The sequence below is a fragment of the Chiloscyllium plagiosum genome, unplaced genomic scaffold (genome assembly GCF_037043375.1).
Source record: "Chiloscyllium plagiosum isolate Xiang-an unplaced genomic scaffold, Cpla_swu_hap1 HiC_scaffold_2, whole genome shotgun sequence".
Classification (NCBI taxonomy): Eukaryota; Metazoa; Chordata; class Chondrichthyes; order Orectolobiformes; family Hemiscylliidae; genus Chiloscyllium; species Chiloscyllium plagiosum.
Genome location: NW_028270140.1, coordinates 47,917,047 through 47,944,874, shown reverse-complemented (window position 1 = coordinate 47,944,874; position 27,828 = coordinate 47,917,047). Strand labels below are relative to the sequence as shown.

Below are 27,828 nucleotides of genomic sequence, written 5' to 3'. Positions count from 1 at the left end.
CAGTAAACCAAGCCACTTTTGTTGACGAGAATTCATTAAAGTTTGTCTTGGTACAGATATTGATGGAAGATGAACAGAAAAATTGTCTAAATTGGTGTCTTGTGTAATCAGTATTGAAATATTGATTTCTTTTAGTCCACACTGCACACTTCAGGAAGTTGTCAGGTAGATTGCTTACTCTCCTGTTAGGCTGAACTCTCCTGCTCCATTTTGTTAATCCCAGTCCTTGATCTCTGTTTATTTAAGGATAGTTTACTGATAGAAAACAACTGCAACCTCGCAATAGCAGCTTTTTCTACTGCCAATATATTTATGAATTGGGGGATGTAGATGTTACCCATCCATAATTGTCCTGGCACTGAGCAGCTTGTTTGACCATTTCAGAGAGTCATTGAGAATCAGCCGCATCACTCTGGGCCTGGAGTCACATGTCGGCCAGACCAATTAAGATTTAGACTTCTTTCACTAAATGACATTAGTGAACCTGATGGGTTTTTGTGATAACTGCTAGTGGTTACACAGAAAATTAAGTGACCACTTCAAATTTCACCATTTACCATGGTGCAATTTGAAACTTTGTCCTTGGAACATTAGTGTGGGGTTCTGGAATTCTATTCCATTAGTCACTGCTATGACATGGTGTGGCACGGTGGCACAGTGGTTAGCACTGCTGCCTCACAGCTCCAGAGACCCGGGTTCAATTCCCACCTCGGGCAACTGTCTGTGTGGAGTTTGCACATTCTCCCCGTGTCTGCGTAGGTTTCCTCCTACAGTCCCAAAGATGTGCAAGTTAGGTGAATTGGCCATGCTAAATTGCCCGTAGAGTTAGGTGTAGGGGAATGGGTCTGGGTGGGTTGCTCTTTGGAGGGTCGGTGTGGATTTATTGGGCTGAAGGGCCTGTTTCCACACTAAGTAATCTACAGCACCACCTCACTTTAATATTAGAACTGCTTTAGAACTAATTTGCAAAGCTCTTAACATTTATTTGGCACAATTTATATTCAAATAGTATCAATGATCTAAAGGCAATCAGTTTTGCTTTACAACATTCTCAAATTTTGAATGATTGAAACTGATATGGTTAGACAGGGAAAGACTTAATAAAATGGGCACTTGCCCACAAACCATATTTACATAAATGTTTGGTATTAATTACTTGCATACTATATTTATCATGTTTTTAATATTTTCTGTGAAGTTTTAAAGGATAACATTTACAAATATTGATTCAGCGTCTTGTCTGAAATTTGTTTGTGTTGTTGTTATTTGTTTCACAATAACTTCCTACTCTAAAATGTGAGAACAGTTATAATGTGAAGCTTAGCAAAGTGAAAACGATTAAAACAAACCAGGCATTACTAAAAGAGCCATCTTATTCTAGGATAAACAAGGTGGAGAATAAACTTGTATAACTTGACTTTGTTCTTGATTGCCATGCCAGTCAAAATGCAATGGTACCTCAACCCCTGAAACAAGCTCATGATGGTTGGATTTTTTTTCCCTTAGATGTAGAAGTGTCTCTTAACTACTTTGCTTAGAATAGCATGACAGAGTACTTTGATGATGGTGGGGGTGAACTTAAAGCCCACATTTTAGCTCTCTGTTGTACAGTGTAAGCTATCACAACCCCCAGGGGAGCTGATGCTGTTTTTGTTTTGTTGAAGAATGCGTTGTGGAGAATTATATGTCTTGTGGATAAGATTACACTATGAATTAAAGAACAATCAAATCACCCCTTGCTCTTCTGAACTTTAGTGAAAGCAGCACCAGTCTAATTTTTCTGCATAAGGTAACCTGTTCATTCCAAGTATCAGTACAGTAAACCTCCTCTGAACTGCCTGCAATGTATTTACATCTTTCCTTAAGTAAGCCAAAACAGTGCACAGTACAGGTTGCTCTGCTATAACACTCATTTCGTCAGCATGAATTGGCTGTCATGTGATTGATGAATTGTGGACATTGTTTGGATAATGCGAACTTTCTACTAAACGGGTATAGCAATTTTCTATTAGCGATCTTCTGCAGCGCGATTTTCTACAAGGTTGTAGAGGAACACAGCTGTCGCATTTTCACAGAACCACCTGTATACGAGATGTGGTCTTGCTAATGCCCTTTACAAGTGAAGCATAACATCCTTACTTTTGTGTTTAGTCCATCTTGACATTCAAGCTGGCATCTCATTAACCTTTCTGATTATGTGCTGCATCTATATACTAAATTTTGTACCAGAAAAATCTAGATCTTTGTACATCAGCGTTCTGCAGTTTTTCTCATTTCAAGTAATACTGTGCTCTTATTTTTCCTGACTATGTACATCTTCACATTTTCCCACCTTATATTCTAACTGCCAAATATTTGCTCAATCACTTAACTGATTTACACTAGTCTGCATCCTCATGTCATCTGCACAATGTGTTATACAACTTTTTTTTTTGTCATCTACAAATTTAGCCACCATACCTTGAATGCCCTCAACTAAGTCATTGGCATAAATTGCAAAATGTTGAGGGCCCAAAGTGGACCCCTGTGGGGTCCCATTTGTCACATGTCAATCTGAAATTAACACATTTCTGCATACTGTTTTCTTCTATCCAGAAAGTCACCTATCCATGCTATTATTTTGCCTCTACAGGCACCTGGGTTGCGAACAGGTTCTGATTTTGAGTCCATTCACAAGTCAATTTATATGCAAATTGGAATACAGTGCAGGACAATATAAAATAGCTGTTTGCAGGTGAAGGAAAAGTTTGTACGTTGGATCCTTAAAATTACTCCCCTGTAAGGGATCATGTTGTTAAGTTCAAGCGTTTGTATATTGCATGTTTATAAATCGGGAGCCCCTGTACAATTAACTACTTTGACCAATAACCTTTTATGTGGAATATTGTCAAGTGCTTTCTGAAAATCCAGGTACAGTACATCAATGGGCTCCCCCTTCATCTGCTGACAAACAGGAAGACAGCTAATGATCCGCATCCATGAACATCAACTAGCCACGAAACGCCACGACAAGCTATCCTTAGTAGCCACACACGCAGACGACAAGCAACATGAATTTGACTGGGACAACACTACCATTATAGGGCAAGCCAAACAAAGAACAGCCAGGGAATTCCTAGAGGCATGGCATTCATCCACAAACTCCATCAACAAACACATCGACCTGGACCCAATATACCGGCCACTACAGCGGACAGCTGAAACTGACAACCGGAAGCGGCAGGGACAGGCCACTATAAATGCCGGAGGAAACACCACAGAAGCGCTTCACAGGAGGCTCCCAAGCACTGAGGATGTCACCTAGACAGGGGACGAAACGTTTGCAACAAAAATTTCCAGCTCGGCGAACAGAACCACAACAATGAGCACCCGAGCTACAAATCTTCACCCAAACTTTTAACACCATACCTACCACTCCATTCACTACATCTTTCAAGGCCCCAGATTAAAATCAGTTAGTACCTGGAGACTTAATCCACATCTCTGCCAGTTTGCTTAGTGTAATTTCTTTAGTAATAATTTCACCAAGATCCGTTTTCCCATCTCCTGATTTGCAGGTATTAGTGATTTTTTTTTTATCTTGTATCATGAAAACTGGAGCATAATATTTGTGAATTATATGTGCCATTTGTTTATCATACATTAACTCACTAATCTCATCCTCTAGAGGACAGACACTCACTTTGCTTTTTATCCTTGTTAAATATCTACAGAATCTGTTGCTATCTAGTTTGCCTCTCCTTCTGTTTGAATTTATTTCTGATTAATCTCTTACTCATTCTCTGCATTTTGACTTGACATCTTACCTGTCATTTATCTTTGTGCGACTCTACGATTTTTCTTTTGAGTTTGATGTAGATGCCTCAGTTAACCACTGATAGTCCTTTCCTTGCAAGGTTTTTTCATTGAAAGAGTGTACTTATTCTGAGTTTTCTAAAGTATCCCTCTAAATGTCTGCCACTGCTCTCCATTTATCTATCTCTTAGCCTAATACCCTAGTTCACTTCAGTTAGCTCAGCTTTCATGCCCACCTAGTTGCCCTTTAAATTTTAAAATACTAGACTTTGACTGAGGCTTCACCCTTTAAAACAGGATATAAAATACAATTATATTATGATCACTGCTACATGAAAATTCCCTTAATCCAAGGTCAGAACGCCTAATACCAAAAGTAATGATCAGCTGTTGGAAACTATCTCAAAAGCATTCCAAGATTTTTTTCTTCAATAGCCTGTCTAACTTTTCCAGTTGAAAGTGCTCTTAAACTTAGCACTTATTTTATTATTTCTTGTTTGATTTATCCTACATTATGTTTATAATTTGAGCACCTATGGATCACTCGCACAAGTGGTTACTTTTTCCTACTCCCTAATCTCCACCCAAACTGATGGTACATCCCTGATCTCCTGAACCAAGGCCATCTCTAATAATTGCACAAATTAATTGCATCTTTTAATTCAGAGTTACACCCCTCTCTGCCTTTATCTAACTTTCTATGCTTTGAATGTGGCACAACACATCAGTATTCAGAACCTAGTCCTAGTCATTCTGCAGCCATGTCTCTGTGAGTTCAGTTAGGTTGTCTTTATTCAATGTGCTATCATAGACTCATACTGCATGGAAACAGACCCTTAAGTTCAACTAGTCCATGCCAACCATGTTCCCAAACCAAACTAATACCGCCTGCCTATGTTTGGCCCATATCCCTCCAAGGAGAAAGTGAGGACTGCAGATGGCGGAGATCAGAGTGGGGAGTGCGATGTTGGAATGACACAGCGAGTCAGGCAGCACCCGAGTGGCAGGAGAGGCGATGTTTCCGGCATAAACCCATTCCTGATGAAGGGCTTATGCCCAAAATGTCGATTCTCCTGCTCCTTGGATGCTGCCTGACCTGCTTTGTCTTTCCAGCACTACATTCTCGACCCCCATATCCCTCCAAACCTTCCTTACTCATGTCCTTATCCAAAGGTATTTTAAATGTTGTCACTGGACCTTCCTCTGGCAGTTCATTCTACGCACCACTCTGTTTAAAAAAAAAAGTAATTCATGTCCTTTTTAAATCTTTCTCCTCTCACTTTAAAACTATGCCCCCTAGTTTTGAACTCCTCCAACTTAGGGAAAAGACATTTGCGATTCACATTATCTATGTCCCTCATGATTTTTAAAATCTCTATAACATCACCCCTCAAACTCCTACACTCCAGTGAAAAAGGTCCCAGTCTATCCACACTATCCCTCCAATCCCAGCAACATCCTGGTAAATCTTTTCTGAACCCTCTCCAGTTTACTGATATCCTCCCTATAACAGGGAGACCAGAACTACACACGTGAATCCAGAAGAGGCCTCACCAATGTCCTTTACAACCTCAACATGAGATCCTAACTCCTATACTGAAAGGTCTGAGCAATGAAGGCAAGCATGCTAAACGCTGCCTTCATCACCCTGTCTACCTGTGACGTAAATTTCAAAGAATATGTACCTGAACCCCTAGGTTTCTCTGTTCTACAACACTACCCTAGGCCCTATCATTAATTGTATAAGTCTTGCCTTTATACCTCACATTGATCCAAATTAAACTCCATCCACCATTCCTCAGCCCATTGATCCAATTGATCAAGATCTCTTTGTAATCCTAGATCACCACCTTCACTGTCACTATGCCACTAATTTAGGTGTCATCCACAAACTAGCTAATCATGCCTTGTATGATCTCATCCAATTCATTTATGTATATGACAAACGAAAGTCAATCCTTTATCAATCCCTGTGAAACACTGCTGGTCACAGGCCTCCAGTCCAAAAAACAGCCCTCCACCCCTACCCTTTGTGTCCTACCATAAAGCCAATTTCGTATCCAGTTGGCAAGCTCACCCTGAATGCCATGTGATCTAATTTTGCTAATTAGTCTACCATGCAGAATTTTTTTTAAAAGGCTTTACTAGTGTCCAAGTAAACAACATCTGCTGTTCTGCCCTCAACAATCTTTTTGGTTATTTCCTCAAACTAAAAAATCACATTTGTGAGACACTATTTCTCTTATACAAAACTATGCTAACTATCCCAAACCATTCCTTGCCTCTCCAGATCAGTGGAAATCCTGTCTTCCAGAATCACTTCAAAGATTTATCTACCACCGATGTCACAGACACACAGGTCTACAATTCCCAGGTTGCTTCTTACAGCATTCCTTATATAAAGGCACAACATTAGCCACCTTCTAGTCCTCTGGCACCTCACCCATGGTTATAGATATAAATATTTCTTCTAGGGGCCCTGCAATTTCCTCCTTAACTGGGATCCACTTGATCAGGTCCCAGAGATTTTTCTACCTTGATTTATTAATTTATTCTTCTTTGTAGTATCTAATCTTTACTACTAAATTTTTCAATTTTTTTTCTCTTGCTGCCATTCTCTGACCATATTTTCCACATTAGTATTTTGCTTTCCTACTTTGATATCCCTTGATTGATTACAGTTATCTAAGCTTGATCCCTCCCTGTTCCATTTTGTTTTATTAATTAAACGCCCTTTCTCCATCAGATCTGTGAAGCTGACAAGAACACTGTTCCCAACATGGGTTGGAAGTAGCCTGTCCTAATAGTACAAATACTTCTTCTCGAGTACTGCTGCTGGTTCCCCACAGACTGGGCCCTCCTTCTCCCATACCAATTTTTGAGATCAGCGTTCACTGCTCTAATTTTTATCATTATATACCAATTTGCACATGGCTCTTGTAGGGCCTTTTCAAGTTCTGATTTCAAACTTTGCAACTGGTACTTATGCTGCACACAGCTGGGAGAAGAATGAGCAGATGGTGGTCGGGTTGGGAGACGAAGAAGAGTTAGTAGATAGGAGGAGAAGAACCCCAGAGAGAGGGATTGTTTATCGTAAGCCAGGGATGAAGAGAAGCTAGATAGTAGTAATGGGGACTGAGTACAGACAGTCCCTCTGTTCCACAGGGGCTCTATTCTTGAGCCCATTCGCAAGTCAAACACAAGGCAGGACAATGTAAAAGCTGTTTGTAAGTATGAGGAAATGTTCATATATCACACAATTAAAATTAGTATTCATACAACTCTACAGCTATATGTAATTACGGGATTCCTGTAGTTGAAAATTGATTGGTTGTAAAGAATGTCAATATATCAAAGCTGGGCACAATCTTTATTTTCTAAGATCATGTCCACAGGGTCTAACTTTCAAAAGTAGACACAAAATAAAATGAAAACTTAATCACACTTGGTGTGGTTTCTACTTGCAGAGGTCAGACGCTGCGTATGAATATATGGTATCTAGCAAAATTTAGAACATAATGATAAATGTGATCCCAGAATTAGACAGCACTGTCTGAACAATTTTGTGCTAAGAATTACACTAGCAACCAATATAAGGTTATCAGACTGACTAGCAATATGACTATCTCACATTTGAACATTTTTCTGGTGGTTTGCTGAAGCGACATATAATCATGTACCAGAATCTCCTCTGCAAACAGAATGTGTCCAACATTGAATTTTATTTAGAATTAAACTCATGGGGGGCACTAGTTCATGTTTTCTCATTTTCTCATGCAGTACAAATTGTTGTTCCTTTGAAATTTGGCATTCTTGTGCATTAGTTAAGATGCAAGACAAAAATCTTTAGCAGGATGTATGGGCAGCACGGGTGTATCAGTGGTTAGCACTGTTGTCTCTCAACGCCAGGGATCTGGATTCTATTCCAGCATCAGGCGACTGTCTGTCTGGATGGAGTCTGGGTTTTCTCCAGGTGCTCCAGTTTCCTCATACAGTTCAAAGATGTACAGCTTAGGTGAATTAGCCATGAGAAATGCAGGGTTATGAGGATAGGGTGGGTCTGGGTAGGACGCTCTTTGGAAAGTTTGAGAGAAGATTTGTAGCTCGGGGTGCTCATTGTTGTGGTTCTGTTCGCCGAGCTGGGAATTTGTGTTGCAGACGTTTCGTCCCCTGTCTAGGTGACATCCTCAGTGCTTGGGAGCCTACTGTGAAGTGTTTCTGTGATCTTTCCTCCAGCATTTGTAATGGTTTGAATCTGCCATTTCCGGTTGTCAGTTCCCGCTGTCCGTTGCGGTGGTCGTTATATTGGGTCCAGGTCGATGTGCTTATTGATTGAATCTGTGGATGAGTGCCATGCCTCTAGGAATTCCCTGGCTGTTCTCTGTTTGGCTTGTCCTATAATAGTAGTGTTGTCCCAGTCGAATTCATGTTGCTTCTCATCTGCGTGTGTGGCCACTAAGGATAGCTGGTCCTTAGCAAAACCAATGTAGTGTACAAAATCCCATGCAAGAACTGCACAAAACACTACATAGGACAAACAGGAAGACAGCTAACGATCTGCATCCATGAACACCAACTAACCACGAAACGACACGACCAGCTATTCTATGTAGTGACTCTATAATTATGTCTTTTTGTTTTCAGCTGTGTCCTCACTCTACTGTCAAGCAACTAAATGGTATGAGTATCTTCATTTGTTAATCTTACTTTTTTTATTTTCAGATTGCGTGAACAAGAGAGGAAGGAGGCAGAAGAAGCTGTGCAAAAAGAAATTGAAGAATGGGAGAAGAGTCTACGAGCCTTGGCTGAACCAACCCGAATGGAGACACTTTGGGAGATCCCTGCAATTGGTCATTTTCTGTGTCTGGCTCAGCAGATCCTTAATTTGCCTGAAGTTGTCTATTTTGATCTTGAGCGTTGCCTTCTAATGCCCCAGTGTAGTGGTTTTCTGGCTAAAATAATGACCTCTTTATTGAGCCCTCACCATCGCCGAGCCACTTTACACCGGAAGCCACCACTTCCCTACAAGATTTGGGAAGCAGCACTGAAACGAAGAGTTCTCCATTGGTATGTAGTGGTCAGTCAAGCAGAAAATCACAACCTGCATGCTGAGAAATTGGGACTGTGTCCACAGTTTTTCTGCGTTCTGGGGGAAACTAGCCCTTTGGAAGCCAAAGCTTTTCACCAGTTAACATTTTACAAACGAGTTTGGTTACTTAAAGGCTTATGTGATTATGTCTATGAAACCCAGAAAGAGGTTCAAGATGCTGTTTTGGGGCAACCCATCCATGAATGCAGAGAAGTGATATTAGGATATGATTCTCATGAGAATGCCTATGTCCATTTCCCACAGTTCTGTGGTGCAGATTTGAGGATTTATAAACAGTCTCCTCTTCCACCTCCTGAATTCCCTATTCCACCTATCAAAATCTGTAGGATCTCACAGCAGAGATCAGAAGAGACAAAAAGTGAACTTTTTTCTGAAAGCCATGAGAAACCAAAAAGTAAAAGAAAGGAAACTACTACCAAAACAATAACTGATTCTAAAACGTCCAATGAAGGACTTGACTCTAGCGACCTGGAGGATTTTTATTTAAGGACGGAATCTGGATCAGAATTTCCTTCTCAAGAAGGTGAAGAAGAAATAAAATTAAACTGTGAATGTAAAAACCATAGAACGTCAGCAGTGAAAAAAGAAAATATTGGTTCTTGTAAAGAAAATTTAGTGAAGCCTGCTAGCCCTGGAGAGGTTGTCGGGTATGGGGAGCCTCTTAGTCCAGGAGAAATTAGAATAACTGAAAATGGTGAATTTTGTACAGATGACCCTGAGCTAAGAAAGGGTGTGAGACCATTGACTGAGAAGGCAATCAAAAGCTGCAAAACACTTATTAATGGAAGCCATACTGAAAATTTGGATGTAAGCTGTCTAGTTGGTAAAATAAATAATATTTCTGCAAAACATTTCTTGGAAAAAATTGAGGAGCTTGAGATAGTTAAGCTTCATGTCAAGAAAAAGAAGAAGAAGAAAAAGAAACTGAAAGATGCTGTGAATAAGATTTCACAGTTGAGGCCAGATATAGTTTGCCAAAATCTAATGAAGATTCAGAAACCAGGAATCCAGAAGAAATCCCTATTGCTAAAAAAGAAAACAAAACACAAAAAGCACAAATCTGGTTAGTGGCCTCTGGTTTTCTATTTTGTAGATAATTGAAAAGATAAGTGACGCTAGAAAGAAACTAGTAAGCAGGGTTCATTGCTAACAACTGTTTGTTTCATTCAAGAATGAGAATAAACATGAGGCATCTTAAATGTTTTTATTTAGCGATCTATCGCAGTGAATAGCTGAAAGTGTATTATATAACTGTTTTCATTTTATAGCAAGTAACATTTTCAGCCAGTGGTTGTGTTTTTGGAATACTGTACATGTTAAATATGTGTACAAATATTGTAAGTTTAAAAGTGACTGACTTGCTTTGAAGCACGAAGAGGTTTGATAGAAACCATTGCACTTTGAGTTTATTGTAAACAATTTTCAAAGCTGTTATGGAGATTTTTGTTTGTGGTCAGAATTGGTAGCTACTTTTATTCCTAGAAAGTAGCATCTGGTTGGTTGTGTTAAAGAACAGTGCAGGCTTTACTTGGGAGTTTTTCAGATAAGGCATTGCCTGCATTATTCTGCTCTCCCCGAATGCGTAAAATTGCATTTTACATGTATTTGGAGATGAATTTTATACTAAATGTGTTGAATAACATCGGTCATAAAAGTTCAAAGTTCAACCGTTTGGAGGAGATGCTGGAGGTTTGCTGATACCAGTGGATTCATTATTCTGCAGAAGTGTCACCTTTCAGATTATAGAAAAGTGACACATTAGAAAAGAAAAACTAATCACTAAAAAGTTGGAGGAATATTGTGTTTTGATGAACACAAAGATGAGCTGTTCCGCCTATCCTTCTCTATCTGAAGAAGAGTAATCTTTGACTAGAAATGTAAACTTGCTCCCTCCACAGATGTTGCCAGGCCTGCTGAGTTTCTCCAGTCACTTTTTGTTTCATGATAGTTGGGAACAAATCAGGGCTGATGTTCAAGTGCAGTTCTGACAATCTAATCGATTTCACAATGAGATTGAATATTGAACCTTGTCATCCAATTAGTATCCAATCCTACAATATGACTGGAAGAAGAGCTGTTTCACTAACATTCCACCTTAGGCAGCAAAAGGAACAATCACAAAAATTAGGCTACCTTTGTCGTGTGTTGGTTATGAGAGCAGTTGAGCACAAGTTGACTGTCAGATTGGTCTATATAACAGTAAATGCATTTTTAAAATAATCTGTTCACAATAAAGCTCCTTGGGGTGCTCTGGGTACCCCTTGGCAGACATTTACAAATGCCTTTTTCTTAATTGGTTAGTTTGAGTTCTATGATTGTTTCTCTGAATTCTTTGCTAGAAAGAGATTTGATGTTAAATATATACTTTCTTAGTTTTATCTTCTGCAAGTCTGTTAGAATACCCATTAACCCACTCAGATCTGGAAATGTACTTTGCTTAAAGCATATCATAATTAAGCTGTTTCATCCTGTTCATTATTTTTGTTATATTTTGGGTCTGCTCCACTTTATTTCTTGATTGTGTTTTGGATTACTAATGGAGATCAAACTTCCTATACCCTCACATCACCTTACTAATTGTGTCGCCTTATTAGTTTTGATAGTTTCCACACTTATTATGATATATTCATCTACAATTATTGTGTAACTTACTCAGTTTGGCTGTACTCCCCTTAACAATTCACACAACTGTTAGAGCACTGGGCCTGTCGAGTCTCTTCCAGCACTCTGCTTGAGTAATTTAACAAGGGTTGCTGCCTGACCACCTCCCCTTTCTTCCTTTTGCACGTAACAGGCAAGTTCCACTTATTGAAAGCCATGATTAAACTCAACTCATCTACATACTTGAGCAATGCATTCCAGACACCAGTTGCATGAGTTATTCCTCATGCTGACATTAGTACAACAGTCACTACCTTAAATCTATAACCTTTTGATAACAATCCTTCTACAACATCCCTCTCCACTCTCCATATCCCTCATGATTTTTGAATACTCCATAAAATCTCCTCCTTTCTCCAAGGAAGACAATTTCCAATCTATTTACATAAGTTGAGTTTCTCATCCCTGGGACGATTTTCATGAATATCCTCTATCCTCTGTCACATGACTTCACATCTTTCCTGTAGTAACAATATTTCATTTGAGGCTGAGCCAGTATTATATACGGATTTAACATAGCTTTTATTTTAATGATCTCTGCACTTATTACTAAAGCCAAGGGTGTTGTATGATTTGTAGACTGCGCTTTCAAACTGTCCTGCCACCTTCATGGTTTGTACCTCACTTGGCTCCTCTGCATCTGTACTGCTGATTTTCAGAATTCTGTCCTTCAGTTCACATTCTTTGCAGTTTCACAGCTGCAGGTTTTGAATTTCTTCACCGTACACAAAAGGCTAGGTGAGGGGTCCTAACACTGACTCCTGAGGGACTCCTACAAACTTTCCCCAGTCCAAAAAAGATCTGTCAACCACCATTTCCTGTCACATAGCCAATTTCCTATCACTGTGGCTACTCCCCTTTATTCCATGAGCTATTGGTAAAATTCTGGTTACATTTTAGAAAAATGTCTAACAGCAAAATTGTGATTGATAAACATACTTTACAGTGGGAATCCATTAGACAGGGTTCAGACATCTCTCTGGATAACTATCTCCCTATCGTCATGTAGTGTGCTGTCTTTCCACTAGATGTCATAGGAAAACTATGTACAGTATTAACTTGATCTTGACAATTTTGTTTCTTGGATTTCCCAAATACACTCGAGGACTAGGTCAAAGCAAAGTGAAGTCTTTAACTGGTGTTCTCACTTATCATTATGATAGACTAGCAAAGTGTTTGCCTGGACTATTTATTGTTACCAGATCACCAGTTGTTTTGAACATTGGAAACTTTTAATTGAATGTAAACTGGAGAGGTGCAGAAAAGATTGACATAAATGATAATGAGACTGGAGGGTTTGAGAGGCTGGGACTTTTTCTCTGGAGTGTCAGAGGCTGAGGGGTGACCTTGTAGATATTTATAAAATCATGAGAAGCATAGATAAGGTAAATAGGCAAGGTCTTTTTCCTCAGGGTAGGGGCGTCCAAAGCTAGACGGCATTGTTTAAGGTGAGAGGGAAAAGTTTTAAAAGGGACAACATTTCCATTCAGAGGGTGATGTATGTATGGAATGAGCTGCCAGAGGAAGTGGTGGAGGCTGATACAATTACATTTAAATGGTATTTGGATGAGTACATGGAGTGGACAGATTTAGAGGAATATGGGCCAAATGCAGGCAATGGGGACTAGTTCAATTTGGGAAACCTAGTCAGCATGGATGAGTTGGACCGAAGGGTCTGTTTCTATGCTGTGTGACACTGTAGTTGAGCTACAGAGAGAGGCTAGTTTTGGCTCAATATAATAAGTGTGTAAAAAAACTTATACTAAGTACCAATGTGGTTAGCCTGAAGTGATTATAAATAAACTGCTGGAAACATATCCCCCAAGTAGCTAAGTTATTAGCCACTGGATAAAGTCAAAAATCACAGGACACCAGGTTATCGTCCAACAGTTTTATTTAAAGCTTTTGGAGCCCCGCTGCTCCTTCAGGCAGCTAGTGAGTGAGAATACATTGGACACAGAATTTATAAGTAAAAGACCAAATGGTTTTACAACTTGTGCGAATGTATTCAGCAAATCTAAATGGCTATTAAGTCTTTAATCAGTTAGAATGTAGAAGCAAGTTTCTATTGATTAATTTGTAAATCCCAGAATTTCTTTGAAGTCACTGCCCCAAAATAACTTGAGGTTTTATCAGTATAATAATATATTCTGTTTTGTTCAAAAAGCACACAATCTGTAGACAGTCAGTCAATATAGCATTTTATAAATTCCTACTTTGGAAATAAAACCAGTCTGACTCCAGGTTGAGATGCAAACAGACTTCACACCTAAAATGCATTGTCTGACCTGAGATGTCACCTTTATTCTGATAAAGCTTTAAGTTATTTTGGGGCAGTCACTTGAAAATCTGGACTATACATGGTAATCAATCGAAACCTGCATCTTCATTCTAACTGATTAAAGACTTAATAGCCATCTAGGTTTGTTCAATACATTCACTTAAGTTGTCTGACCCTTTGAAATTTTACTTATAAATTCTGTGTCCGATGTGTTCTTTCTCACTAGCTGCCTGACGAAAGAGTGTGGCTTCGAAAGCTTGTGGTTTCAAATAAACCTGTTGGACTATAACCCAGTGTCGTGTGATTTTTGACTTTGTTTACCCCAGTCCAACACCGGCACCTCTACATCATTAACCACTGGGTTAACCAGTATTGTTGAATAAATGACAGCATCCAAATCTGTTGGATATACATGCAAATTTAATTGTTTGTGGCATTGTGGAGATAGCTTAACAGTGAGAAGAGAACAGTTGGATTTAATAAGGTAATAATTTAACTGAAGAAGGATGAAGGAATAGGATGTATTTGAACTTGGAAAAAGAGAATCTAAGTATAAATATTCAAGAGCATCTACCAGACTGCAATATTATAATAGCTATAATTATCTCTGGTGGAATCCAAACAAAGCAAACCATATTCTGGAGTTCAGGTTAGAATGTATGCTTAAGTTAGATTCTCTAGTTGGGATTTGAAAATGAGTGAAGATCCTGAAATTGTTGCAACGGAGATGTAATTCACAAGGTTGCTTTGTTAAATGTAGGTGTTGTCCAGCAGAAGCCACGATCAGTAGAATTCCAAAGTATGTAAAGTTTATGGAGATACGGTGTTTAGATCAAGGAGGAGAAAATTGGGAGAATAAGGCCTCAAGCTCAAAAGCATAAATGAGTGTGTGCATTATTGTGATGAGATGAGGTTAAGTTAGCTGTGCAGGAAAATATTTAATCACAGTGAAATTGTGCTGACTTGTTTACTGTCTGTTACATTAGTGGGGATGGTCTACCAGAATCACTAAATCAAACATATCACACAGTATTGCCATTATTGATGCATTTTTATGATAAAGTTGAAAACAGATTTTCTTACCTCCATGCTAATGTCAGTGAATTTGTAGTTTGTTCCATATTAGACAACAATTGGGTACTTTATATTTGGGAATTGACTATGCAATGTTGAAAAAAAAAGTTATGGTACAATGAAACCTTTAAGGTGGGGAGACCCAAGAGACTTGTTCAAGAGGTCCTTTTATTTGAAAATGTCCATGATTTTGAAAAACTACTTGCTGAGCAGTAAAACAGAAGAAGCAAATATTTCCAAATTGGTTGTATTTCATACTGTATTTCATTTTGTCATCCTTGCTTGTTATTTTGACTAATTCTGATGCTGAAGGTCCCTAAAATGTGGATTCTGGAGCCCTTCCAGCAGGGGGCGATGTCATTTAATTTACTGTTCGAGTTCCAGTTCATTGCCATCCCAAGGTCTTTTTTAATCGTTTATTATCTTGGAGACCTTCTACATGTTTGTTATCTCAATACTGTATTTTTATTGTTTAAAAATGTGAATGTTTGGGGAACAATGGGTGAGCAGATATTCAAGACCTTTTGCATGGCGAGGCTTTCTCAGGAAAGAGAAAGTTATAAATGACATTTATAATGACTTTGCTCCAAACTATTTTTGTTGCACTTCATATGTCTTTTGGAATTCCATGTGTACCACATCAATAGCATTCTCCAAATCAGCTGTCTTGTTTGACTCTGATGCACAAGAATTATGGCCAGTGTCTTTGCAATAACCATTCAATTTCGATCAAGGAAACGCTATCTTGATTTTGGAATCTGCTCTTTTAGCTACCTGCACAAGATAAATTGCTTAATGGCAAGAATACTGAGCTGATCCCAGCCAAATTGGAGGTATGAAAGTCCTCCAAACCTCCGCATGGGAGCCCTTGTCTCTGAGGACTGCAGCTGCTAATGCTTCAAGTGACTGGGGGTGGAGTAGGAGTCAACCTGATCTTTATCTGATGTGTTGGTGATATAGATTGCCCATTCATTTATTTTTTAGTCTTGGAGATTTGGCCACTTGCTGTTGTGACCACATTTAATTCATGTTGGACAGTTTGGAAAAAGTTATTGTATTTAATGAACAAACTCTGAGAAGTTGAGAATCTTTATTTATGATTGCATTCAAATGGCTGTTGATAAGAGCAGACAAAGTGGGGGGACAGGACTGAAAAAGAGGAAACCATTCTTTTCACCTGTTTGCTACAAACCCCCAGTCGAGATTCCTGCACCCCTGCTCAATTTCAGCTGTGAGAATTCCCATCCCATGACTGGTGTTCCTCGCTTTTGTGGAATGGCTATCTATTTACTCCTCCATAGCAGCAAAGAGATCCCTCTACTTTACTTTAGTGACAGAGCTTTGCAACCATTCAGTTTGAGATGATGGGTTTTCTCTGCTATGCATGCTTGGTAAGAAAATCTCCATTTTCAACTATTTCTTTTCACTATTGCATGTGTCCACTGTCTTAAGTTGCAGACTTCTTGGTATGTTGAAGGCTCTCCATAATTTGCAATGACTGTCTGCATCTTTTTGAAAGCAGGATGTTTCCTTATGCTGACTGTAGTTGCAATTTTGGCACCACTGAATTTGGATTGATACTGAAACGTTGTAGGGTTGGAAGGTTACACTGCCGTATGAGAATTTCCACACTGGAAGTATTTTAATTTGAAATCACCAAAACAATTGGACCTCTGAGTTTAAATGGCATGTCTGTAACTTTAAACATAAGACTGGATAAATCTTGCCATTTTAAGTGCAGATAGTCATTTGTTTTGATTAGTTCCAGCAGATGGAGTCATATTTGCACCTGTAATATCGGTTTTTAAAAAAGTGGACTTTTCCTTTGTTCAGGTTCAATATTGAATGCCAGTGCTACGAGCTAGTGATGGTAGGAATAGGAGGATAGAGCAGATGAATGCATTTCTGAAGAGCTGGTGAATGGGAGAAGGATTCATATTTTTGGATGATTAGAATCTCTTCTGGGGTAGAAGTGACATGTACAAGAAGGACGGATTGCACTTGAATTGAAAGGGGACTAATATACTGGGAGGGAGATTTCTTCGAGCTGCTCCGGAGGATTTAAACTATGGGGGGAGGTGTGGAAGGGGGGGGGGGGGGGGGGGGGGGGGGGGTGGAAGGTGGAAGGGAGACAGGAGTGTTAGCACCCAGAGAGACAGTGATGCAGGAGATCAATCTGAGACTGGTGCAATTGAGAAAAGAAACGAGTCAAATAGTCAGTGCAGGCAGGGACAAAGCAGAGAAAAAGGTATGACTGATAGGCTCCTGCATTGAAATAAATGCAAGTTAATTTAACAGGGAAGGCAGATGAATTCTGGGCACAGTTAGGAACGTGGGACTGGGATATCATAGCAATTACAGAAACGTGGCTCAGGCATGGAAAGGACTGGCAGCTGAATGTTCCAGGATACAAATGCTACAGGAAAGACAGAAATGGAGGCAAGAGAGGAGGGGGAGTGGCATTTTTGATAAGGGATAGCATTACAGCTGCACTGAGGGGAGGATATTCATAGAGTCATAGAGATGTACAACATGGAAACAGACCCGTTGGTCCAACTTGTCCATGCCAATCAGATATCTCAACCCAATCTAGTCCCAACTGCGGCGAAATACATCCAGGTGTTATTTGGGTGGAACTGAGAACTAAGGGATGATCACCTTATTGGGATTGTATTATAGACCCCTTAATTGTCAGAGAAACTGAGGAACAAATTTGGAAGGAGATTTCAGTTATGCATAAGAATAATAGGGTGGTTATGGTGGGGGATTTTAACTTTCCAAACGTAGACTGGGACTGCCATAGTGTTAAGGGTTTAGATGAAGAGAATTTTTTTAAATACGTAAAAGAAAATGTTCAGATTCTGTATTTGAATGTACCGACCTGACCTACTCTTGGGAAATAAGGCAGGACAAGCGAGTGAGGTGTCAGTGGGAGAGCACTTCGGAGCTAGAGACCATAATTCTATCAGTTTTAAAATAGTGATGAAAAAGGATAGATCAGATCTAAAAGTTGAATTTCTAAATTGGAGAAATTTTGACTATTAGGCAAGAACTTTGAGAAGCTGATTGGGGGCAGATGTTCGCAGGTAAAGGGATGGCTGGAAAATGGGATGCTTTCAGAAATGAGATACCCAGAAACAGTATATTCCTGTTAGGGTGAAAGGAAAGGCTGGTAAGTGTAAAGAATGCTGAAGAAATTGAGGGTTTGGTTTAGAAAAAGAAGGAAGCGTATGTCAGGTATAGATAGGATAGATTGAGTGAATCCTTAGAGTATAAAGAAAGTCGGAGTATACTTAAGAGAGAAATCAGGTGGACAAAAGGCGGACATGAGATAGCTTTGGCAAATAGAGCTAAGGAGAATCCAAAGGGTTTTTTACAAATACATTAAGGACAAAAGGATAACTATGGAGAGAATAGGGCCCCTCAAATATCAGCAAAGTGGCCTTTATCTGGAGCTGCAGCAGATGGGGGTGATACTAAACGAGTATTTTGCATCAGTGGAAAAGGACATGGACATGTAGAGAAATAGATAGTGACATCTTGAAAAATGTCCATATTACAGAGGAGGAAGTGCTGAATGTCTTGAAATGCATAAAAGTGGAAATTCCCAGTACCTGAACAGGAGTACTCTAGAACCCTATGGGAAGCTAGGGAAGTGATTGCTGGGCTTCTTGCTGAGATATTTGTATCATCGATAGTCACAGTTGAGGTACCGGAAGACTGGAGGTTGGCTGACGTGGTGCCACTGTTTAAGAAAGGTGGTAAGGACAAGTCAATGCGCTATAGACCAGTGAGCCTGACGTTGGTGGTGGACAAGTTGTTGGAATCTTGAGGGGCAGGATGTTACGTGTATTTGGAAAGGCAAGGACTGATTAGGGATAGTCAACATGGCTTTGTGCATGGGAAACCATGTCTCACAAACTTGATTGAGTTTTTTGAAGAAGGAACAAAGAGGATTGGTGAGGGGAGAATGGTAGACGTGAATCTATGTGGATTTCAGTGAGGCATTCGACAGATTTAGCAAGGTTAGATCTCATGGAATACAGGGAGAACTGACCATTTGGATACAGAACTAGCTCAAAGGTAGAAGCCAGAGGGTGGTGGTGAAGGGTTCTTTTTCAGACTGGAGGCCTGTGACCGGTGGAGTGCCACAAGGATCAGCGCTGGGTCCACTACTTTTTGTCATTTTTATAAATGATTTGGATATGAACATAAGCGGTTTAGTTAGTAAGTTTGCAGATGACACCAAAATTGGAGGTGTTGTGGACGGCAAACAAGGTTACGTTGAATAACAACGGGATCTTGATCAGATGGGCCAATGGGCTGAGGTGTGGCAGATGGAATTTAATTTAGATAAATGCAAGGTGCTGCATTTTGGGAAAGCAAATCTTAGCAGGACTTATACACTTAATGGAAAGTGTGTTGCTGAACAAAGAGACCTTGGAGTGCAGGTTCATAGCTCTTTTAGAGTCTCAGGTAGATAGGTTAGTGAAGATTATGTTTGGTATGCTTTCCTTTATTGGTCAGAGAACAGAGTATGGGGGTTGGGGGGTCATGTTGCGGCTGTACAGGACATTGGTTAGGCCACTTTTGGAATATTGCATGCAGTTCTGGTCTCCTTCCTATCGGAAGGATGTTGTGAAACATGAAAGGATTTACAAGGATGTTGCCAGGGTTGAAGGATTTGAGCTATAGGGAGAGTTTGAATAGGCTAGGGCTCTTTTCTCTGGAGCGTCGGAGGCTGAGGGGTGATCTTATAGAGGTTTATAAAATCATGATGGGCATGGATAGGATAAATAGACAGTCCTTTCTCTGGGGTGGGGGAGTCCAGAACTAGAGGGCATAGGTTTAGGATGAGAGGGGAAAGATATAAAAGGAACCCTACTGTACATCTCTATGACTGAGTGCAAAAGAACAAATAGTCCTTGTCAAAAGCTAATGGCTGCCATGCTTTCTAAATCACTAACAACTTTTCAAAAAAACCTTCAAATCCATTGCTGTTATCCTGGAATTGAATTGAACTTGCTTTGAAATTTGACTTTCAAATCACGTATACAATCCCTGCAGTGTCCATTGGATCTGCATCAACCCTCCGAAGAGCATTCCAACCTGACCCAGTTCCCAACCCTAACACAGTAACCCTGTATTTACCATGGCTAATTCACCTAAGCTGCCCACCCCTGGACCCCATGGACTATTTAGCTTGGCTAGTTCTGTCGAACCTACACGTTTTTGGACTGGAGCAGGAAGCTGGAGCTCCTGGCAGAAACTCCACACAGCCAGTCACCCGAGAATCAAATCTTAGTCTCTGGTGCTGTGAGGCAGCAGTTCTAACACCTGATCCAGTGTGCTGCTTGGATTAATTTATGAATCTACAGGGTTCCAGGATTCCAGAAGATATTAATGTACTTTATGAATTTAAAAAAATCTTGGGCAAAATGTTAAAATATGTTCATGCACGGAGATGGCAGAGGGAGTTTTCTAAATGTGGCTTTTGACTTTAAGTGCCATCACTGAATGTTGGTGAGCCTCGAACAATGCTCCTGCTGTGCTGCACGAGTACACAGGAATGCAGCAATCTGCAAAGTGTTTTGCAGGCTTGTCCCATACTAGCATGTGCACAGTTATAATAAAAAAGCTAAAAGGTGCTGTGCATTTTCGAAGGGAACAGTGATCTTTTGCAGCTTATATTTGAAAGAGCTAGTTGTTATAGATACAGTTTATTGGAGTAAGAGTCGTAGAGATGGAAACAGAACCTTTGGTCCAACTTGTCAATAGTGATGTGTGAACCTATCCAAAGGAACGTGGCCACCATTTTGAAGACACCGCCAGCTGAAAACCTGAAGACTTGACAGAAATAAGTATAGTCGGTCCTGCTACAACATGAGTTTTGTCTATGCGAATTGGCTTTAAAACGATTGAAGAATTTATACCATTTATTGTAGAATTCAAGCTTTCCTTACCTGTATTGGCTATTTGAATCTGGCCCCTTTCGTTTAAATGGCACAACTATTGCACGGCTTTCTTAACGTGAGATTGCATGAGAACGGAACTATTGCATTATGTCAGAACTGATTCTATGTGCAGCATGGTTTTATCCTGCCACAAGTAATTTAGATTTTCCATAGAAAGTTGTCTATAGCTTATTTTCATGCAGCCATCTACAGCAAGTATCTTGTCTGCCTTTTAACAATGCAGGAATGAAATTGTATTTGCACAAACCTTTTACAGTATTTGAGTTACAGTCAACATATGAAGCCCAGGTGGCCCATCTCTTAAAATCTAGTCCATATTTTGAGGATATAAATTTACTTGTTTGATTTTAGTGCATTTGAACATTTGGATAAACCTATTCTGAAGTGTTGATGTGTTGCTGGAGAGTGTTATTTCCCTGCAAGGTAATCTTGTGCAAGATTTAATTACCTAAATTATTTTAACTATGAATATAAATGAATTGCTTTTAATGCTTTTATTTTCTAATTGTCCCTATATATTCTGCTGTTACCAAGATGCTAGAAGACAAGCAAGATGGACAATGATCTTTCGTCATCCATCAATACTTAGATGGCCCTTGGAGCTCTAATATGCAGCTTTGTGACCAATTAGGCAAAACTTTGGACATCCCTTGTCAGAGAATGCACATGTACCTTAATATAGAAGTGGCCCAAATGGTTTTACAGATAATGGTGGATCTCAACAAAAATAGTGGTGCACAATTGTAAATAGTTCTTGTCTAATTGAAGCTTAACGTGATGTGATCTTCAATGATATATTTACACCAGGACTGGTTTTAAAATGGAATATTTTTTGTAGTCAACCACTTATGCTGCTGCTGAATGCTAAAACATGTTTTGAATCTAACAGCATCTGAAGTATCTTTCCATAGTTGTATTGATGTAAATTATTTGTACTGAGCTATTTGTAGATTTGCTAACCAGTTGATATAAAGAAAATTCCTCAATATAACTATTATTTCCAGAGTTTAAAAGATGCACTACAGTATATTCCCAATTTAATAGGTATTCAAATCAAACTTCTGTTCGGCAGAGATGTGTAAAAGGCAGAAGCAGTTACAATTTTATTGTTGGCTGAATTTAAAATGTATCACTTTGATAAATGAAATTTATGGATTGTGAGAAATAGAAACAGTGAAATCTTGAGTCAAATTTTGATAGCCACAACTGTAGTTTCGGTTTAAGTTGCCACCTATTCCTGGCAGCAGAATAGGAAATCTATTAGAAAGATGCACTCTGATAAGCCAGAGTTATAGATTGGTAACACTGAAATAGTTGAATTCAAGCATTTTTGTCTTATGGCTATGCCTACTAATTGGAGGAGAGTTATGCCATGCAGCACGAGACCAACAAAGTCACCTGGTTAACCCCTCTGGTACATTTACTTTCATTGACACGGTTTGTCTGCATTCCTGATCCAAGCTTCAAAGGAAAGGAAGATTAATGCCCTGATGAACCCAAACAGCCCAATGAATATCTACTTAATCATCTAGCTGTAGCTGCAAACACCATGGCGATGCTATGGGATTTTGCATTGCAGCTCAAAAGCACAGAAACCATGTCAATCAAACATGGCAGACTCTTTGAATGTGATACAATAAGCCAGAATATTTTTTCCAATGCTAACTCCCAATATTTTTCAATGGTTTAACTGTTCAATGTGAGGCCATTGTGAAGTGTGAACGATTTGAAGAACAAGGGCACTGCTCCACTGTTTTTTATTTTTCTAAGCACAATTTTTACATGCAAATCGGGTTAAAAAAAGGCTTCCATGACTATCTGAAAATTACACCTCATACTAATTGTGGGCTTTTTGACTTAACAATTTTACTGGGGGGGGGGAATCCAAGATGGCGGCGACCCAGCAAGTCTGAGTCTACAGTGCTCCTCCCAAGACTTGGGTAAAGTGGGTCACCCATCCCCACCACACTTACCAAATCATTTATAATAGCTGTTTAATTTAATTAGTTGTTTAATATTAAATTTAAACAATCTAATCTTTAGTAAAAATGACTAAAGGGAAGGGAGCCCGCAGCTCTCAACAAGCAGGAATCCCTTGCCCACCCTCTCCAGCTGCAGCTGAGGCGTCCACAGCCGCCCCGGGGGACTTACCGCCAGTAACAAGCCTTGTAGAAATTATCTCCAAACTGGACACGAAGATCGATGCTTTCATCGAAGAATCCTGAAATTGATGGGACTCACTCTCGGCCGCGCTGCAGAAGCACGACCGAGACATCCAAGAAATTGAGCGCTGAGTCGGAGGGGCGGAGTTAAAGGCCGCGACCTCTGAAACTACAGTGCAATCGGCCGTGGATCAGGTCCGGACTCTCAAACAGTGAGTCTGGACCTTAGAGAATCACATTGACGACCTCGATAATCGAGGTCGTAGAAAAAATATTCGTTTGCTGGGCCTTCCCGAACGGGAAGAGGAAGGCCAGCTTAGTGTTTCTCGAACAGTGGCTGCCACAGCTTTTAAACCTGGAAGCTGGATCAGGCCAGGTAAGGGTAGAATGGGCCTACCGGGTCGCAATACGCGGGCCCGGCTCGAGCCAGCGCCCACGCCCGGTCCTGTTCCGGCTGTAGAGCTAGAAGGAGAGGCAGATACTCCTAGAAGCCTCTAGAAATCTTGGAAAAGACCTCCAAGCTGTGATCTGTAAAGCATCCAAGATCATGTTATTCCAGGACTTTTCCCCAGCTCTGGTCCGAAAGAGGAAGGCATTCGACGAGGCGAAGAAGCGTTTAAGGGACTTAAATATTCAGTACTCCTTACGCTACCCAGCGACGCTATGCTTTAACCATGAAGGATCCGTATATAACTTCGGATCGCCAGAAAAGGCTAAGGAATTCTTGGACTCTCTTAGATAAACTGTAAGACATAATGGATGTTGGTTTGCCTCCCCCCCCTGCTTTGGTTTATATCCCCCCCCTTTTTTTTCTCTTATCTTACTGTTTAATATTATCATGGGGGGGGTGGGGAGAGGGATTTGATTTTCTCTCCTCCCCCCCCCCCCCCCCCGGGGTTGTTTTCTTTTATTATTTTATGTATATATGTGGGATGTATGTATATATGTGTGTGTGTGTGTGTGTGTGTATATATATATATATATATATATATATATATATACACACACACACACAAGCTGGGGGGTTTGGTTAATGGTGGGGGGAGGTGGTTACCTTTTTCAATTTTACCTCTGTCTTTAGGAGCGGGGTTGTTTCTCCCTTGTTATTTTGTATTACTATATTTATATTTAATTATTATTTGTTGAGGTTGTAATTTTATAGTTATATGTTTATATATGGTATTAACATATATGATGGACTTTTGGAGAGGAAGTGACACCCCCTGGGAACAAGGGGGAAAATCTCCACTTAGATACGTTTTATATTTTATATTTTTTTTATTTAGAAATAGTTTTTTATTGTATTGTTGTGAGTGTATTAGAGAGGCTTTATTTTTGTAAATTTTATATGCTCTACGCTCGGGATGTTCTGGATAGGGTTTCCCCTCCCGAGGGGTCTCTGATTTGCCCAGATGATTATGGTTGATCAGTCGGTTAAGTGATGCACCTGGAATGTCAAGGGGAGTAATTCACCAGTCAAAAAGAAGAAAATATTATCAAATCTTAAGAAGGAAGGAGTTGATATAGTTCTCCTACAGGAGATACACCTGTCAGATAAAGAACACTTGAAATTACGACAGGGTGGATTTGATCAGGCCTTTTTTTCTTCTTTTAGCTCAAAAAGCAGGGGAGTTGTTATTCTTGTTCGGAAGAATTTCCCTTTCAAAATCCTAAAGCAGATAAAAGACCAATCTGGACGATATATTTTGATTAAAGCCCTCATAAATAGAGAGGAATATGGGATTTTAAATTTGTACTGCCCCCCGGCACATCCCTTTAAATTTATAACGGAAGCCTTTTCAAAATTGATGGCTTTTGGTGCCCGTCATACAATTATAGGGGGAGACTTTAATTGTATTATGGATCCGGAAATAGATAGGATTCCCAAGAGTACTGCAGGAGTATCTCCCAGATCTAGACAATTGATGGATCTGAACAAAGAATTAGGATAAGTAGATGTATGGAGATGTCTTCATCCACAGGGCAGAGATTTTTCTTTCTACTCCAATCCACATAAATGTCATACCAGAATTGATATGTCATCCTGTAAAATAGGTAGTATAGCAATTTCCGACCACGCTGCTGTATATATGGAAACTAAGGCGAGGAACAATAGGACATCCCCTCGTCATTGGTGTATGGACCCCTTCCTAATGAAAGATAGTAAATTTGTAAAGTACTTCTCTCAAGAATTTAAAACTTTTTTAGAAATTAATTCAGGTACAGCTAGCAACCCATCAATGATGTGGAAGACTATCAAAGCTTACACGCAAGGTTTGATCATCTCCTACTCAGCGACCCAGAAGAAATTGAAGGGAGAACAACAGCCTCTGCTTGAAGCTCGCTTAAAAGCAGCTGAAACCGCATACACTGATAGACCTTCTATTATTAAATTGCAAAGGATTACTGCTCTTAGGACAGCTCTAAACACTATGCTTACTCAAACGGCTAAGAGGGAAATATTATTTGCAAAACCAAGGTTATATGAATATAGCGACAAACCGGGTAGATACTTAGCATTTCTTGCAAAGAAAAAAAAGGCCCCTCAGACTATTATGTCTATCAAGGAAAGTACGGGTATTTTGACTCATGATCATAAAAAGATTAATGCGATCTTTAGAGAATTTTATTCTCAGTTATATAAATGGCAGGATTGTGAAGATAGGATGAGGAGGATGCAGTCATTTTTTAAAAAATTTGACCTTTCCAGGCCTAACTCCGGAACAGGTATCGGTCCTAAATGCTCCTCTAACAGTCCAAGAAATACTTGATGCAATTAGGCAACTTCAGAGTGGTAAGGCACCGGGCCCAGATGGTTTTCAAGCTGAATTCTATAAAGAATTTACAGAAATATTGGCTGGTCCACTTATGGACATGTATAACTATACATATAGTCAGGGCTGTCTCCCGCCTTCGCTGAAAGAGGCAAATATCTCTCTTATCCTTAAAAAAGGAAAGGATCCAGAAGATTGTACATCATATAGACCAATATCCTTGCTAAATGTAGATTTTAAAATCCTTTCTAAAACATTAGCACTGAGACTAGAAAGGATACTGCCACATATTATAAAGGAGGATCAGACGGGGTTTATTAAGGGCCGTAGATCATCCAATAATATTAGAAGGGTTTTGAATATGATTCAAGCCTGTCATCAGGGAAAGATACCAGGAGTAGTAGTTTCATTAGACCCGGAAAAGGCATTTGATAGGGTTGAATGGTCAGATTTGTTTTACACATTGGAAAGGTTTGGCGTTGGACAGGTGTTTACCAAATGGGTCTCAACATTGTATAATGATCCCAAAGCAGTTGTGGTTACCAATGGATTAGGCTCGGATAGCTTCAGTGTGGGTAGGGGCTGCCGTCAGGGATGTCCCCTCTCGCCATTGTTATTTACGCTAATAATTGAACCACTAGCAGAAGCTATACTAGCTGATCCTAATATAACGGCCCTGAGGATTGGTACAGGTAAACATAAAATTACCCTTTATGCAGATGATGTTCTTCTATTCCTCAGTAATCCTCTGATGTCCGTTCCTTAGTAATCCTCTGATGTCCGTACCTCGCCTAATCCAAGTTATTAATACATTTAGCGCATTCTGAGGCTATAAAATTAATTTTTCAAAATCGGAGGCTATGCCAATGGGTGACATTGCTATGACACCCCACTTAGTGGACGGATCCCTTTTTCCCTTTCGCTGGTCCCTGGAGGGCGGCTTATATTTAGGCATTTTTATTACTCCAGTATTTGGTCAGTTGTATAAGGCTAATTTTGTGTATTTACTGGAAAGGATAAGGCAGGACCTCCAGCGATGGGGAGACCGTCCAATTTCCTGGTTGGGTAGAATAGCACTAATCAAAATGAATGTCCTGGCCCGTCTCTTATATCCTATGAGAATGCTTCCGGTGATGCTGCCGAGGACGGCTCTACGTAAGTTATATGGCTGGCTGGGTTCCTTTATCTGGAATCATAGACGGCCCCTCATTAAGCTGAAGAAGCTACAGCTTCCACAGACTAGGGGAGGATTGGACTTCCCAGACTTTAGGAAATATCAGTTAAGTTCCCTATTAAGTTACATAGCTGATTGGGTCTTGTCTGATCCACAATCAATCTGGTTGGACATCGAGGCCTCTCAAGTAAAATACCCACTTATTAACCTCTTATTTTCAGACAAGAGAAAAATCATTACAGATCACTGTAAAAACCCTATAATACTAAACACAATTAAGGCTTGGAATATAATGCGACAAAATGAGGGCAACTCACATAAAACATCCCCCTATGCACCGATAGTGGGAGCATGGGGATTCCAACCGGGGTTTACAGATGCCACTTTTAAACTCTGGAGATCCAGGGATATCTCCTGTTTAGGGGACCTATTTAAGGATGGGGTCCTGATGTCTTTTGAACAGCTGCGTCAGAAATTCAGATTACCTAATGGAGACCTCTTTCGATATTTCCAAATTCGAGATTATATACAGAAGAAGACTACGTTATTAGATAGTCTTTATAAATCAGATAGAGAATGTAGTGTCCTACGACCAGTGGGGGTATCTTCCGTCAGTACTATTTATCATTTACTACATGAAGTATCGGGAGATATGGATAATCTGCTTAAAACATGGGATCAGGATTTGGGACTAGAAATCTCTATAGAAACGTGGAATGATATTTGGGAAAACGCTAGAAGAATTACTATCTGTAACAGAACTCAGGCTATCCAGCTGAAGATACTTCATAGGGCCCATATAGCACCGCTTCGACTGGCAAA

At 39.8% G+C, this 27,828-nt stretch overlaps 1 protein-coding gene across 1 annotated transcript in view; it reads left to right on the top strand.

The window, feature by feature from the left end:
• Positions 1-27,828, top strand: part of brd10 (bromodomain containing 10) — a 107,347-nt gene that overhangs the window by 37,494 nt on the left and 42,025 nt on the right. Inside the window, exon 3 of the mRNA XM_043715189.2 lies at positions 8,518-9,968. Within this exon, the coding sequence (XP_043571124.2) occupies positions 8,518-9,968 (1,451 nt within the window). The remainder of the gene's footprint in view (positions 1-8,517; positions 9,969-27,828) is intronic.